General features: G+C 32.0%; 1 protein-coding gene across 2 annotated transcripts; it reads left to right on the top strand.

The window, feature by feature from the left end:
- Positions 1-478: 478 nt before the first annotated feature.
- LOC106057078 (spastin-like) lies at positions 479-16490 on the top strand. Of its 2 annotated transcripts, XM_013214125.2 has the most exons (15): positions 479-929; positions 2538-2621; positions 4218-4301; positions 5386-5592; positions 6515-6696; positions 7321-7447; positions 7719-7783; positions 8062-8136; positions 8259-8330; positions 9249-9324; positions 9484-9575; positions 11232-11311; positions 11847-11969; positions 12906-13017; positions 13119-16490. In XM_013214125.2, the coding sequence occupies exons 1-15, from the start codon at positions 536-538 to the stop codon at positions 13239-13241; spliced, it is 1896 nt and encodes a 631-aa protein (XP_013069579.2). In that variant the 5' UTR covers positions 479-535; the 3' UTR covers positions 13242-16490. The 2 variants fall into 2 exon arrangements, with proteins under 2 accessions (XP_013069579.2, XP_013069581.2); XM_013214127.2 differs by lacking the exon at positions 5386-5592.
- Positions 16491-17595: the final 1105 nt, after the last annotated feature.

Below are 17595 nucleotides of genomic sequence, written 5' to 3'. Positions count from 1 at the left end.
ACCAAGAAGACTCTTGTATTTATTCATAGAAACAAAATCTATTGTATAAAGATTAATCTCTATAGTCTAATAGTCTATAGTCATAAGTCTAGGTATAGTTAACCGAGTTTCTATTATTCACTGTTTTTTTTATTCACCGAAGGAAATTAATAATTTTACATAGACTTAGAGATCTAGATCTTGAATCTAGATCTATTAATCTATAGATCTAGAATAATCTAGATTTTCCATTAGATCTAACGTTTCCAACTATTCTCTTTAGATTTTAGTTTAACCTTATTCTAGATCTATATAATAGTATATATTCCTTGAGATTTAGATCTAGGCTCTACGTTTAGTCACTCTAGAATCTGGATCTGTATAGATCTGAATCATTTTAGACTGGTCCGAATTTTTCATTTTTATTTGCTATTACGTAATCAGCTATACTTAGTAACGGGTTTCTCCTTTTGGACGAATCACCAGGCTATTGATCAAGAATCCCCTTCCCGTCAGTCCGTGCCATTGCTATGTAACATGGCGGATGGTTTAGATTATGCATCGCAAGGGACCCGGAGGACCGCGTCCTCCCTGGAAGAAAAAGGCAGAGAATAAAAATAAAATTGTGAAGAAAACCATATCAGTACACCATAGAAACCTTCGTTTATTCGCAACGCCTATCCTGGTCATCTTTGTACTTGTCCGCTCGTTAGCATATCAGTTTTTCTTAGCAATTGTTCTCATAAGTCAATACAGCAGACGAGCAATACGATACAGTTGGCCACCAAAAGCCCGATGTATCGAAGCGGCACCACCAGTTATGTCAAACTATGGCAGAGCGAAGAGTCCAGTTGGTCCTGGAGAACCGGCTTTGGCAAACCAAAAGAAATATCACAGAAAAGCATTTGAATACATTTCAAAAGCGTTGAAAATAGATGAGGAAGATGGAGGTAGTCTATATATAATAATATATAATATTATATATATATTAATTATTATATTATAATCATAGTCATAGTCTATACTTATAATACTATCGTAACTATGTCTATAGTCACTCTATAGTCTATATTATAGTTACAAGTAGTATACTCATAAGTATAGTATCTGTATAGTCTATATTATATATTACCATTATTATATATAATATTATATTATTATATTTATTATTATATAGATCTAGATCTATAACTTAGGCTTAGTCTTATTAAACTTATTATTATTATTAAAAACTTATTTTTATATAATTATTATAATATAATAAACGTATAAACCCTTAGCCTTAGAATCTAGAGTCGAGTTATGTAGAGTCTAGTCTTAGACTTAGACTATAGAATAATAGATCTACTATCTTAGTATCTAGATCTTAGTTGGATCTATAAATACATCTAAATCTAAGAGATCTAGATTTGATAAATCTATTATTTAAATGTTAATTGTTAACTATTCTTAAAGCCCAGTAACTTAATACATACACTACACATAGTCTAGACATCTATGTCTATGTATACTAGAGTAAAGATGCCTTATGCCTTATGCGAACAACCCCCCTTTTAGTATACCATAATGAACATCTCACCATATTTTTATCAATTCAATGCATCTTTATTTTGATGATTATTACAGAAATGCTGTGGTAGTACTGTGCATGATCAATTTTTCTAATTTTTAAGTCATTTAGTTTTGTATTCCTAGATGCAAGATTGTTTTTCTACTAGTACACTGGCATGTTTATTTGACCTCATGCACATGAATAGGGGTGCTTCCAGCACTAAGGCTACTCTATAGCCACATGGTGCATTTGCCAAGAAAGACCTAGTCTAGATCTATATATTTGACTTCAGGATTGTAAGGACATTTATATTACACTTCCGGTATATTCCATTATACCTATTCAGAGTTATAGGTGTTGTTCGATAAGTATACCATTTTAGAAAATGCTACAACATCAAACAACAATCTCCTTTTGAGTGTTCATGTATTTTTATGCAATGTTTTCTTTAAAGCAAAAATTAATGTAATTAGTAAATAGTTATTATCTAAAAGACAACAAAACACACAACCAATTTATAAATACATGCTTATTAAACATTATTTTTTTTATAAATGGAATTTTTTTTTTTACATAATTACTGCCATTTTACTGTTTGAAACGGCTTTGAAAGAAAAACAACAACTTTTGAATCTATGAGTGTGGGGTATTTGGGGCAGATACTGTGTGGGGGCTATTATGTTTATGTGATCATTACTTACTTGGGTATCATGTGCCATGATATGGCCAACACTTTGAGACTAACGGTATTAACTACTTCGTTCACTTTAATCAACTAACGTCAGGCACCCATTAATTAAATGAATTATGAGCCCAAAATAATAATAATTAAAAAACAACAAAACAACTTAGCATTGTTTAAATTTGTTAAATCATAATTCTAAAATGTTCTCTATTCTTTGAAGATCTATTTTTAAGTTTTTTACCAGTAATGAAGCATATAGGCATATTGATGTAGTTACTCTCTTAATGATTTCTTTCCTTTTTGTTTTATCTTCTACAACAGCCAGGAAAGATATAGCCATTGAACTTTACAACAAAGGCATAACAGAACTGGAAAAAGGCATTGCAGTAGAAGTTGAAGGACAAGGTAAATAATTATGTATTAACTACATTTTGACCTCCCTCAAACACACAGATGGTTGGAAGGTGTGAAGGGTGATACAAATAAGTAGAAGCACTTTAATTACAAATATTATTAAAAACCAGGGGATGAAGAAAAGAGAGGTTGTTAATGAGCATAATTATTCTTTTGATGCTAGTGGACCCAAAAGCCTTTTATTTAGCATTGTACCAGAGATCATTAATACCATCCATGCAGCATTATTTGTATTTTCAGGACAGACAGTATCAGTAGATTCTGGAATAGCTTTCTACAGATCTATGCTAAGTTCTAGGTTCTGAGTCAGTCAGACTTGTTTCTTCCATCTGAAATTGCAACCTTGAAAACTCGGAAAGCCATTGACAGACCTGCCTACCGTTATGCAAAATGCGTATTCGTTACGCAAAATCTCCCAAAAATGACCGTCAGTACGCAAATACGCATTTAACCCATCGCGTTATGCATTTCGTATCCTTTTTTTTCCCTCTCTTGACTAGCTTACAAGCGGTCACGGAGGTCACGCTAAGCCGTCCTGTTGGGGGACAGAAAATGTGGGGGAACACATTGTGTCCAGATCTATACGTTGATTGGTTCTTAAATGCAATTAGATTTAGTCTAGAAATGAAGAACGCGAGAGTGAGGGAGTGGCGGGTTGGTACCAGGTTGGTACCGTCATTTAGCTGATACACCAACATGACTTTTTTTTTTTTTTTTGTAAGTTCATTAGTAGAAATTAATTATAATGTTGAATCCCTGATTCCCGTATTCATTTGTATAGAAAAAAATATCGAAGTGCTATCAATTCAAAACCCATTGAGTGACATTGTAGATATCTAATCTAGATCTGGATTCTAGATCTAGAATCTAGATAACTTGTTATACAGGAATAGATCTAGCTAGACATTATGACTCATTACTTTATGTCATGATTCTCTACATTACTCTACAATCTAGATCCAATTTAGTTTTAGTATGATTTAGATTGACTAGATCTAGATCGATAACATCTACTACCATCTAGTCTAGATCTAGACTAGATTCTTAGTCTTAGAATAGAATAGATCAAGGATGAAGGTAGGCCTACGAAAGTTTGGAGTAGACCTACGTTTGTAGCGGATCCACAGCATCGGTAACACTCTTGAGCTCAGATCTAGAGTAGATTATATTCATTATATAGGTGTTGTTCACATAAAATAGGCCAATGCTGCCTGGTAGCTTTCAACTAATTTGAATCAGGTTTATGTCCTTAGAGGAATTCCAAATGCTCAAGTAATCTGGTAGCACATAAGTCACACTGACAGATCCTATATGTGGTGGAGACCTGAACAAGCTTTTATAGTTTAGTGCAGGACAGGCTGTTGCTCCTTCAGTTCCTATTAGGCTTGGTTCAGGTTATACTTTTACTTCTGAGCAGAGGAAGAGGAAACTGTCCAAGTTCATTATGTTTGTCCTATACTTTCCAAATGGCTATTCATTAGGCTAGAGAAGCTACTTGCTGTTTTTAAATTTGTTGTATTGTGTGAATGTATATTTTTTTTTTAAATGTGTATTTTTATTGGTTACTGCTATGTGTATTTTGAAAAGGGGAAACTTATGACAGGGCCCGTCGGCTGAAAGAGAAGATGCAAACAAACCTTGCTATGGTCAAAGAGAGGCTAGAGATATTGGGTAACTTTCTTTGTTGTCTAGTCCTAGGTTCATTAATATTGTACTTTGTTAAGTGTACTATTACAACTTAATATTACTTGTATGAATTCATATTGTCTAAATAATGCTTCCCTACTAATAATTTACATAGTATTACATACATCTAGCTTTCATTTCTACTGTGCTAGAACTTAAGTTTTAAGCATAACAGTTAGATGCTCATTTATAATTTTTTTTTTCATGAAAACTAGTGCCAAAAAACATGCTGTTTCCTAATTTACAATCAGTATGTTAAATTCATTACAAAACATTTTTTATCATCAGAATATGTTTTAAAATAAGTAAGTTTGAATAAATTTGTAACTACACATCTTGTTGATTTAATAAAAATACAAGTAAATTCATAAATTTCAATAGATATTCAAGTAAATTATTGATTAGATGTCCAACTTTATTTTAAAAGTTTAAGAAGAACACATTAATTATAGTGATTCTCATGTAACTGTGAAAAATGATTAAAAAAAATATTTTTGTTTTGTTTTGAATGTCCCTTATTCTGTTTTGTAGATTGCATGTCTATACAAGTATATGTTGGGGTGGAGTTGTATATTTGGTTGGGTTGTACATATGGCGAGATGAAATAGAAATCAACTGGATTTTATTTTTTAATATTTCTATTAAAAATATGGATACATTGAAGAATTTTCTAAAATGTGTAAAAAAGAAATAATGAAAATTTAGTCAATATAACCATATAATAAGAAATAATTACATTTTATATAATTTTAAAAATAATTTTATAGAAAAACTTCCTTTGACAAGCCATTGAATATTTAGAAGATATAAGCAAAACAATAATGATTCTTAATTCATTATAACCAATAAATTCATTTGTGTTAACTTAACCCTGATACATTTGTGTGTAAAATATTATTAACTAATTGCACCCTTTTTATGTTTTTATTTTTACATTTCACTCTGAGTCAATTTATTTTTAAAAGTTATTGCTATTTGTTTGCTTCAGTATGTATTAAGTTGATTAGAGTATATTGTATGCTTTTTTTTTTGTTTTTGTTTTCTTATGTCCTTTTGTTACTGTAAACAGAGAACCTTTTATCCAAATTGGCCTTGGAGAATTGTCTAAGCTCTGAAAGAAAATACTCACAAACTGATATTGGTAAAATAGGTTCACCTGTTGATGTCAGGTCACCTTCAAATGTCGGTCATAATGCCCTCAAAGATTTACCTTCTTGCAGCAAAACATTGTCTAAATATTCCGGTGAAAGACCAGGGACAAGTGATGTGTCTGAAGGTAGATTGCATGCTTCTTTGCCTTGTTTAATGTAGCTGTAATTGATGTACAGTGAATACTTTTGTTCTTTAGAAGTTTTGTATAGTAAGAGTTAGGCAGCTGTAAAACCTCTTGAATAGTTGGTGATAACAAGAGACAATCTAGTAGTAGTAGTTCAGAACATTTCTTTGTATTATATTCTCACTGCTGTTCAATTTATTGAAATCTTAAATGAAACAAAAAGTATCATGTTTGGCAGCTTAATTACTCAAGGAATTGTTGTAGAGGAAACCTTTTTTTTTTTTTTAGATTTTCTTTGTATCATTCAAATAAAGTTATGACACTGACTAGACTGTAATTGAGACTTTGGACTGGTAAGCTTAATATCAGTGCAGCTTGTTTGCTTTTTATTTTTTTAACTTTTAATGTAATGTGACTAGTGGATCTTAAACCATTCATCCTATTGTTTTCTTTTAGAAATTGGGCATCTGCATTTCTAAATCTTAAAAGGAAATAATATACCAGATATTATCTTATAGTGTATGGGTTATAGCTTAATGTGGGTATTTTTTTAATATTACTTTTTAGTTTTTAGTGTATGAAAAAGGGGAGATTACAAGTAGATGTTTATTTTATGACATAAGCCAGATAGTATGGAGACATAAATAAAACTAATTTTGCCTGGTCACTGAGACACTCCTCCAATAATAGAAAATTATGCAGAGCATTAAAAAAATTAAATTGTAACTACATTTTTATTTTTAAATAATAATTAATTACCCAGTTATGGTTTTGACTAAAAATACTCAACTAATCTACCTTATGTTCCACTAGATTATAAAGTATGTCAAATGGTATCTGAATGTAGATGATTAAGAATCAGAGGTCACATTATTTTGAATTCATCATATGCTGAATCTTATTGTAATTGTATTGAATATAGTGGCCCCTAAAGCCTGCAAAGCAAAAATGGCCATTAACAGAGGTGGTGGTTCTGGAGCAATCCCTTCAAGAGTTAGCAGTGCCACACCCAGGGAGAGAAAATCTTCAACATCATCTACTCCAGGGTCTTCCCCTGGAACTAGGCGACGACCAACTCATTTGAGACAAGCTTCACAACCTGATGTAAGCATATATCATCTTCAAATAGTTAACTTAAGTTAACAGAATCTAATCCTTAGGTTACCCAGTATTTCAAATGTGCCATAAAAATGTAAAAAGTACACTTGAAGAGTTATCTGAACCCTTTATAGGTCCTAAAGGCAGTAAAGTAGCATTCATACTTTCCTTCAGCTTCCATTTTTACCAGCTGACACATAATGCTCATAATATGAGCTTGTTGACTTGTAGTCTAAACATTCAGTATTTCAGTTTAAAAAAATCTTGAGTTACCACAAGCTGTAAAGTGCTTGGCTTCTGAACTGGGGGCCCTTGGTTTGAGTTCTCGTGAACACTGGGATTTTCTACTTCGGAATCTTTGGGCGCCTGAGTCCAGCCAGCTCTAATGGGTACCTGACATTAGTTAGGGAAAAGTAAAGGTGGTTGGTCATTGTGCTGGCCACATGACACCCTTGTTAACCATAGGCCACAGAAACAGATGACCTTTACATCATCTGCCCTATCTGAAAGGGGAACTTTACTTTACTGACCACACTTAAAACCATTGTGTTCCAGCTTTAAGGTAATGTCTTCTTAAATGTTTTTAATGCTAATATACTTATGAACATTTATTATCATCTGTCTAATTAGATTCGAACCCTAGCTCAGCAGAGAGACTTGAGCAACATCAAACTGAAAAATGTTGATAAGAAATTAGCTGATGTGATTTTGGGTGAAATATTGGACAGTGGACAAGAAATTCTGTTCTCAGATATTGGTAAGCCAGCTAATGGTGTCTTTACTATGGATGTTGTTTTTTTTTTTTTAGTTCTGAATGAGGGTTCTCATGAAATCCAGTTTGGAGGAAACAACATCTTGTAATCCTGACTATTTATAGTTATAGGTTATTAAAGCATGCCCAGGAAATTTTTATATTATCAAATTATAGGATGCTGAATTAATTTGTTTGAAATAACTTTATTTAGGTACTATTCTCACCATTCAAAATTAAATATATCAAGTATCAATTTTCACTTTTTTTTTGTCAGCTGGTCAGGAAACAGCTAAGCAAGCATTGCAGGAAATAGTTATATTACCTGCACTCAGACCAGAGGTTTGTGATCCATCATACTTTTGTTTTTCTTACTAACATGTCCAAAAATAAAAGATTTTTTTAACAAGTAAATTGGCAAACATTTCTTGTAGGAAAAACAAATCAAACTATTATTCCAGCTTAAAACTTAAACCCAATATATTGGTGAGGGGGGTGGGGGTAAATCCAAGGGGATTATACTATTATAAAGTCCATTAAAGCATATTACATTTGTTTGACTTAGCTTTTTGTTTTCATAGTGAACTATCTCTTGAGTGAACCCATGTTTCTTGTTCCAGTTGTTCACAGGGTTGAGAGCACCTGCCAGAGGTCTACTTTTATTTGGTCCTCCAGGGAATGGCAAAACTCTTTTGGTGAGCTTGACAATACATCATTTTGTCTTACCCTTAGTATAGTTTACTATGTATATATTATGTAGAGAATGTTAACTCTAGATACTTCATTGAGTGGATAACAAATGTAAATGTACTTTCAGGCCAAAGCTGTGGCTCATGAGTCTAAATCAGTTTTCTTCAACATTAGTGCATCCAGTCTCACTTCCAAATGGGTAACTGATATTGGCTTACTTGTAGTGTAAAGTATATTATGACAATATATTTATGTAGATAACATTGCAAAAACCATTTTAAACACGTGTGTGGATACCTTTGATGAGTTCATTTAGTGTAACATGTAGAATCAGATTCTGACTAACATGATGAAAGGTAGGGGAGAGAGCTAGGTTACCACTCATGAGCGTTCTGGACAAAAAGAATTCAGTGATAAAATCTATTCAGGATGTAGTGGTAGGGTAAATGCTTGAATATAAATATCTCAACCTTTTTCAACACATTTTAACAGCTCACCCCTTAATATCCTTAACAGAACTAGCAGCCCCTTATCATCTAAATTGAGCTGGCACTTTTCCATATTAGTGCTTGAGCAGATAAGAAGAGTAATAACTAATTTGTCTGTCACAATCGATCACACAAAAGCTGTTCAACTCAGCAAATAAAAGCTGAATAGAAGAAAAAGAATTTCTCTTAGTCTTAAGATTTGCTTTGAAAAAAAAAATGTTTTGATATATGCATTTGTCATCACCACGCTAAATGCTTAGCAATGCTCCTTGACTTTTGTGGACTCATCCCCCAGTCTTCTCTCAAAATTATTTGGGCCTTTTTCATACATGTCTTAATGTTATAGAACACTTGCTTTCAAATGCTTAACTACTTTTAAGAACATTTAAAACAACTTTTTCAAAATTACCTACATTAAGTTGACAATTTTTTAAATTTTTCTTTATTATTTAGGTAAAAACTTAACCTTTCTATGTGTGCTTTTCTTTTGTTTCTTATGGTTTATAAGCTTAAAGTATGCTTAATAATTGTGTTATATACATTAAATTATTATCATTATTATATGCTGTGGATTAATGAAATAAATATTAATAGTCTTCACCTATGAAATGACTGTGTGCATTTTTCAGGTCGGTGAAGGGGAGAAACTTGTAAGGACACTATTTACAGCAGCCAGACAACTTCAACCTTCCATTATTTTTATTGGTACTATTTTGTTACTTTTTTTTTTTTGGGGGGGGGGGGGGGGGGATCTGTATCATGTACTTTTGAAAAAGTTTAATAATTTTAAATGTATTCAACTATTGTGATAAAAATAAGTTAGGATCTTTTCCCTAATCTACGTTGACTAATTGTGTCCACCAGATGAAATAGACTCTTTGCTTTGTGAGAGAAGGGAAGGAGAGAATGATGCAAGTCGAAGGTTGAAGACAGAATTTTTAGTACAGTTTGATGGTGTAAGTCCAATAGTTTTCACTTTTAAAACACATTGTTTATCAGTCTTACATGTGAGTAGCACTAATTATACTTTCAGTGCCAGGCTAGTGTAATGTCTAACATGGGTCTTGAATTGTTTTTGATCACAAGATTGATTGAATGCGTCTTACTGTGTCATATTATTACTAATGTTGAGTTCATATTAACCAACAGACAATCTAAACATATACAAGATTGAAGTAACTGTGAACAGACTACAAATCAACTTTTGAAGCTTCAATTTAATGATTCAATTCAGAATGGGAACGACCCACTATCAGTCACTAACGTTATAGATGTTACCTCTATAAAAGCCTAGCATCAACTATTTCTTATCTTTACCTAAACTACAGTCTGACTTTGAATTAATCTTGTCATATTTGTGTGTTCACTGTCTTATCTCTATTTGTGTGTTCACTGTCTTATCTCTAAAATACAGTCTCACTTTGAATTAATCTTGTCATATTTGTGTGTTCACTGCAGTCACCTAAGGTGTGTCTCAACAGTAGGCAAACTGTTTCACTTTACAGTGTATTTATTTTTGACTACTAACTAAGTGTATTTTATAATTTTCCCTATAACTTTTACTACACAACATTTTGCATTTGTACATTGTTAGGAAGTCAAAAAATAAAGTTGAAAAAAAAATTTTGTTTTTATACATCTAGAATAACTGCTACCTAGATTTGTGGGATGCACTTTGGACTACCATTAGAATGGCCTTGAATTCTAACTCAGCATTTTGGGCTAGGATAGATAATCTTTCTTTCATGTGTTATTCAATAGCTGGTACATGTAAAAAGCTCAACATGCTTTAGATCAATGATTGTACTTACATGACTTAGTGCCCCTGACAACTAGTTATATTTTACCAAGAAGAGGTGGGGGTCATTTAGTGGTTTCTTTAATATTATTTGACTTAAGCCTTCAAAATGTACTTATATTCTTTGAATTTGATAAATGATTTAAAATAAAAACATATTTGAGGGTATTGCCTTGAAACTTTTTTCAAAGTAATCCTTACCTTTTTTTTTTTTTGAAAAGTGGTAAATTAGGTACCTGCCCAGGTAAAAATTGTTTTATGCCACATCTGAAGTAGTTAAGTGATTTGAAGAAATTTAGAAAAAAAAAATCATTAAAAAAAAATTGCCTTCTTAAAATTTTTAATTAATGTTAAAAATCATCCATACTTGGATCTCAGAAGAAGATAGGGTAATTATGTCTGTGACTAAGCAATTTGTATTTTTTTATAAAAGGTTGAGGACCCATAGTCAAATCATTATGGAAATTCTAGATTTCAATTTAATGGTTTGACAGATTGGTGCCAGTAAATTGCCATAACCTATGTTATACAGAAATAAATCAAGATTGTATACTTTGTCATTTTAAGAATAAATACCTAAGCTGATTTTTAAGTTTTTTTTTCAAATATCAGATGTCGCTAGGTAAATTGATAAAAAGAAAGTATATGAAGAGCCTTTTCTTTTTCAGATGATGAAGCTAGAGAAGGCATTCTTATCCTTAGCTTTTTTTTTTCCAGCCAAATGTTTGAATAATATTGGCAAAAAATGTCATTTAATAAGTTGACCAGAAAATTGTATACTATCTTTCAATATATGTTTTTATTACGTATTCAGGTGTCCAGCAGTTCTGAAGACAGAATTTTAGTGATGGGTGCAACCAATAGACCACAGGAACTGGATGATGCAGTTTTACGGTTAGTTTTGTCAACATTTTTTTTGACTTGTAAACTAATTAAATAAGGACATTACTACAAGTCTCATTTTAGTTGCACCAACAGATTTACAGCAAAATTGTTTAAGTCACATTGGTTTGCTACAAGTAAGTAATACAAGTTTCTATTATCAATAAGAAACTTAGTGATTCTTTTCATTCTTTGATTAACTTGTTGTTTTTTTTTAAATCCAAAAATGGAAATCTTTAATAAGTTACCTAGAAGTTGGTTTAAAACATTTAGTTTTTCTTCATTAAACAAATGACTATTAATCATATGTAAAAGTAAATTTGTATGCAATAGCTTTTTTCAAAATGTAAAACTTGTGTTTAGTTTTAAATTCAATTTGGTGGTTTTTATCTCCTTTTTTATCTCTGCTTTACGTTTGAACCACCAGTTATTTGTTAGTGTATTTACATTGATCCTATAGCACACCTACTTGAGCCTTTTGTTGTTTCTTCTTTTTTGAAAATATTTGTGTATTTAGTTCTTTCATTCTAGTCATTATTTGTTTCAGTCGTTTTCCAAAGAGGGTGTATGTGACAATGCCAGATTTACAAACAAGGCGTGTCATGTTAGCTCATCTTTTATCAAAACATGGAAGTCCATTGAATCAAAAAGAACTGGATACACTGGCCAAGTCAGTCATTTAATTACACTGTTATATTTTGTGGCAAATTATATTTATGTGTAGTCGATCCTCAAATTATAAATAGTCTTAATGTAAATGTGCTAAACTTATTTGGTACATTATGTGAATATGTTATTCTTACAGTTTCATACAACTTTTTACAAAGCTTATATCAACTCACTCTGTCTGACTGGTAAAAAGTTAATATAGCCTACATTATTTTTCCATCTAATTTCGGATCAAGCTGAAATTTCGCACAATTATTTCTTTTACCTGACAAAACAAAGTCAATAAAAAAATTAACCAATTATTTAATTAAATATTGGTAATTAATTATTTTGTTTGGTATCTCAAACAAGGGAAAGAAATTGTACTTGACTGATGTGGTGGTATAAGTTTAATTAGTTCCCTTTATACTTTTTTAGGATACAGCTTTAAAGTGTAAAGCTAACATCTATATATAACTATAAAACCTTCTATTTTCATAATTGATTTGTTTGTAAAGTGGTTTGTGTATTGGCTTGTGGAGGCTTTAGCCCTCCAGTTCAAATTCAGATTTTTTACCTTTTTTTTAATAAATGCACTTAAAAAGTGATTACCCAGATTAGCCCTTTTTTTTCTTCCCCTACCCCTTTCCAACTGGTCTAGACAAGTGATAAGATCATGGCGCATTGAGAAAGATAAAAGCATGAAATTGTGCTAAACAAAAACAAATTTATTATTGTTTGTCTAGATCTATTATAAATTTAAATACCTGACTGATCCTAACTAATTGATACAACTAGGCTTAATTTAAGCTTTTTTTTTTAGGAGTATTTTTTATGTTTCTCTTGTTTCTCACTCTATTTATCCTAAAGTACCACTGTTAAGTTAAACAACCCAATCTTTTCATGGTTGAATAAAATAAAATACTCAAAGAATAATAATTTTGTTTGTTGTGTGCAGGCAGACAGAGGGTTATTCTGGCAGTGATATGAATGCTTTGGCTAAAGATGCAGCTCTAGGGCCCATCAGGGAGTTGAGTCTTCATGAAGTAAAATCTATGGATGCAAACAAGGTACCTGTGACTTATTGTGAGATCAAAGTCAATTTAATTGCTGCTTGTTTTGAAATGAAAACTTCGAATAGGCAACAAAGTTCTTTCTCCTTTTGTTCCAGGTTCGACCTATACAAGCTTCAGATTTTAGGGAATCATTAAAGCGTATACGTCGTAGCGTGCCACTGGAGTCACTTGGCCGATATGAGGAGTGGAATCGAACATATGGGGATATAACAACATAGTCATTCTTTAGTCTTCAAGCCTAAAATTTGCATATTTTTTTATACAATAACCCTAGAAAGTTTGGGGATGTGTTCGTTGTACAAAAAGGGAATAAGCAATAGGAAGGTCATTGTTTGACTAAGTATTTATTGTAAAATGTTGCAGAATGAGAAATGTATCATCTGACTAGAAAGCTTATGATTTTCTTTGACTAAATGTGATTTCTTTTCTCATGTGAATATATTGTTTTGTCTTCAGGTGATAATTTATTGTTTTCTGTGTTTTTTACCACCACTTCTAGACCACATCATTGCCTCAAGCACCAACTGCATGCAGTGTTCTATCAACATCCATACATTGTGCTTTGAGCAATGAGAGTGCTTGAAACCAGTCTTTCAGTTGATATGTTCCAGTGATGAAATAAACCATTCAAGTTCTCATTCCAATCCATAATTATTTTGAACACATTGTTGCTCTGAAGTCATTGATCTTTTTAAATTTTTTTTTTTTTTTCATTACCCGGTTTTTGGCCCATGCATGAAACTAATTTAATTGTAACCACGGAAACAGTCGTACTAGATTTTATCTGCTTACTGCTTATAAATGATTTATGAAGATTTAACTGACAACAGCAGTTCAACCAGTAAAGTGGGACAGTGTTACAAATGACTATTAACATTGATATATATTGTAAGAGCTATATTTATATATTTTGAAGCATCACTTCCATTTATGTGCAACAGCTAATTTCACTAACATTTGAGAGGGTTCTCAGTATTGATTTGATTTGTTTCTGTTTTAGTTTCTACTCAACAGCTAAGTGCTGATTGGACTTCATCCCAGTGTCACAGTTATCTCTTCCAACAATCTGGGGACTTCTGTATTCATTAGTGTTCCCCTTGGTTTCCTTTACCAAAGACACTATGATAAGTCCTATGAATTGGACATTGGCAGCTTTTTTTTTTGTTACATTTTTTTTAACACTTATACTGCTATATAATATATGTAACTTTTCCAGTGCATTGCAGCTATTGCATTTTTGCCAGCTTATTGCAGCTATTGTCCAAAAGCTCAAATATCATTTTGTGTAAAAATTTACTCTTCCTTTCATTTTAGTCTATGGAAAAATGTCTTGTCAGTGGCATTGGTGGACAAAATAAAACAGTTCAATCATTTTATGTACAGAAACAGTCAAAAGGCTGAGTTGGAGTCACATTAGAGGAACTTTTTCTCACTGTGGTGAAATCATGTTTGTTTTGAGAAATTTTTTTTTAATATAGGGTTTAGTCTTTTATTTTGTTCTGTGGTACATTGCAGTGCTAATTGTATTTGCTTCACGCACAGGATTCAGATGTTTTATTCTTGTTCTCAGACATTTTTCAGTTCTTTGAAGAAACTTGCAGTCATAAGATTAAAGTCAAATATTGACTGCTACTGTGTATGGTACTAAGTTGAATTAAGCTCAATTGAAAATCTTTTTTTTTATTCTTAATACCAAAGCTTCTATAAGTAGTTTAGGCATTTCTAAGAGGTAATATGTTTGAATAGATTTTCCATTTTATGTTTTCATACACTATACACAAGTTCAAAAAACAGTGTAGTTTTTGTGCAAGGTTTTTGCTTTATTTAACACTCGATTAATTTGTTTGTTTGTTTTTTACACTGTCTTGTGGCCAAATCAAATAAGCTAACAAATTAGGATATTTATCTATTGGTTTATCATAAAAAATAGCTTATTGAGGTTGACTTGAAAAAAATATTCATTTTGAATCATACATTCACCTGCCATCTGTCTATATTTATTTACATTGTAAGCAGCCATTTTTCTTGTAAGAAACACATAGAGCCAGCAGACATTGTTGACATTGCCTTGAACTGGGAGGTTAGCTTGAGAGTTTCAGATGCAGATGTCAAACAGTGTTTAATTGACAAACTTATAAGTTTCTAGGAAATACATTTTTGTTAGTTTAATTTGCTGCTAGTATAAATTGAAAGTTTGCCTATGGCTGGTTCATTTTTTAAAAACTTTTTTTTTGATTTGGCATCTTTTCTCATCAATTTTAACAAATGCTTTATTTGTTTCAAGTCATCATTTCATCTACCTGATTGTAACAATGACAACAATCACTTTGAAAGTGTTCATGCATAAAACAAACGTTTTCAATTGTAAATATTATTTATTCCTAGAGCACTTTTAACTCTGTAGACATTTGTTCTTACTATTATTTGTTTTGTTTGAGTGTTATTTGTTTGGTTTGACTGTTCTGATTTGTAAGAATGATTTACAACTTTTTTTAAAATTTATTTGGAGAAATGTTTACAGATTTTTTAGATCATTGTTTTTGATACATACTGGTAGTTCACAAGTTTTTTACTTAAAAATCATTTGAATGATGTTTTTATTTTTCCTTTCCAATTACCTACAAATACATTTTTAACAAATCTTTACTAATACAGTACAGCTTAATTTGTACAAGTCAATAGAAATAAAATTGTATTTAATTCTGTATATGTATTATATAGTTAAAGGAATGGGAATAAAAAACAACATTGAAATGTAATTGTGATGGTATATGCTACTTGACATGTTCAGGTTAATTTGCCAAAATCTTAGTTATGTAATCTTTGATTTACTAGCAAATGTTGGCAAGTCCAACTCTTCATACATGGAGAACATCCACGTCATCATTTTGTTCTCACATGAAATAGTTCTAGTTGGAATGTATTTTATTTGTCACCTCTATTGCAGAAATGTGCATATACAATCAGAGTCTTTTTCTATTACAGTTGGATAGAAGTGTAGCTCTGTCTCTAGCTAGTGGATTTAGATTTCATATGTGTGTGTACATCATTTCCCTTACATATTGTGTCCAGTGTATCATCTGTGCCATACTTTGTTGTTTGCTCTAGCAGTATTCTTGACCTTGTAGTGATATCTTTTATTTTGATTAATGTGTTTCATTTTATGGACCAATAGTGTCACAGCACAGACTAAGATTGTCTTAGCTCATTATTGATTGGAATCTCTTCAAACTTCCATTCACTTTATATAGTAGACAACAGCTGGATGCTTCACATCATTAGCCTTGGACTGTTGTCAGAATCATACAAACACTGTCAATCATCATCCTCTGCCTGTCCTGCTTGAGGTTTGGCCTAGGATGAATTAATCTTCAATTCAGAAGGAACATATCAAAGCAACAAAACAATACTGATCTTTTTGATTAAGCTCACAGTTCTTAAGTTGAATATTTCAGGATCATTACCACTAGTGGAACCCCCCCCCCCCCCCCTTTTTTTCCATCTTAAGTAAAATGTGACTTAAAAGTCAAGTAAATTGTGTTCCAGCATCTCATTTGCTACATTGATATTTTGACAATTGTCTGTGTGTACATATTTTGTCTAGATATTTCATTGATTTATTCAACACTTCAGAATCAATTGACCACTACTATTAGTTTGTCAAAGTATGGAGGTCCAGGTAGGGGAGAAAGAGAAAGGTCAAGACAGCACAAAACTAAAAGCTTGACAAAATGATTCAGCTATGTCCAAACAATCTACACTCAAATAGGTCTTTTCTCACTTAGTTATCCATTATATACATACTTTTATTATGGGACAAGATGGCTGAAGGGTTAGAGCTGCTGAATCAATGGTCTTCACTTTTAATTGGGTAGAGACTAGGCTTTTGACTTCAGCTTGCACCAAGGGGAACTCTTGAGGCCAGTAGAAGGATTGAGTTGGTCACCTTGGTTGACTTAGTTTGTACTTTTTGTACCTTCACTTTTCTTGTTTAGGTCTGAAGTTACTAGTTGAGTTGAAAGCAATAAGTCTGCCATTTGACTAGTTAGTCTATAGAGTACTTCTTGAACTAGCAGTCATGACATTCAAAAAAAAATTAAACCAAGAGTCATGAAAAAATGTTCACTTTGAATTCTGTACAGCCAAAATGTTATATTTTTGTCAATACTCCTCTAATTTACTATGGGTGAGTTTGAAAATGTTTACATGTACACAATATATTTGGTGTTTATTTTCATAGACAATTTACAATAGTTTTTGTTTGGTGGATCTGCAACTATTTAAAGATCAGTCCAAAGTTAATGTGATGACTCGCATCTTCTTGTGCTATATATATTTAGCTCTCAATAAGCTGTAAGGAAACTTCATGACATTCAGTTGGAGATGTCCTATAGCTGTACTGAATGTTCCTCACAAGCTAATGCCACACTTAGACATGACAGATGGGCTCAGAAATTATGTCCCCCAGGAAGATGCCCGGGCCTAGAGACTGTCATTAAGTGTTGTTGTTTTAAAATATCTCTAGCAACTCAGTTCATTCTGTATCAATCTCTCTGTTGCATAGTCTTGTGG

Source organism: Biomphalaria glabrata, chromosome 3 (assembly GCF_947242115.1).
Source record: "Biomphalaria glabrata chromosome 3, xgBioGlab47.1, whole genome shotgun sequence".
NCBI classification, from domain to species: domain Eukaryota; kingdom Metazoa; phylum Mollusca; class Gastropoda; family Planorbidae; genus Biomphalaria; species Biomphalaria glabrata.
The sequence above is the reverse complement of the archived record's forward strand: the minus strand, read 5'-3'. Positions and strand labels throughout refer to the sequence as shown.

Excerpts from the sequence above, each read along its gene's own strand:
- LOC106057078 (XM_013214125.2), top strand. The coding sequence starts at position 536 with ATGCATCGCAAGGGACCCGGAGGACCGCGTCCTCCCTGGAAGAAAAAG. Across the intron at positions 4,302-5,385 it reads AGAGAGGCTAGAGATATTGG|AGAACCTTTTATCCAAATTG; the intron begins GTAACTTTCTTT and ends TACTGTAAACAG. Across the intron at positions 11,312-11,846 it reads CTGGATGATGCAGTTTTACG|TCGTTTTCCAAAGAGGGTGT; the intron begins GTTAGTTTTGTC and ends TATTTGTTTCAG.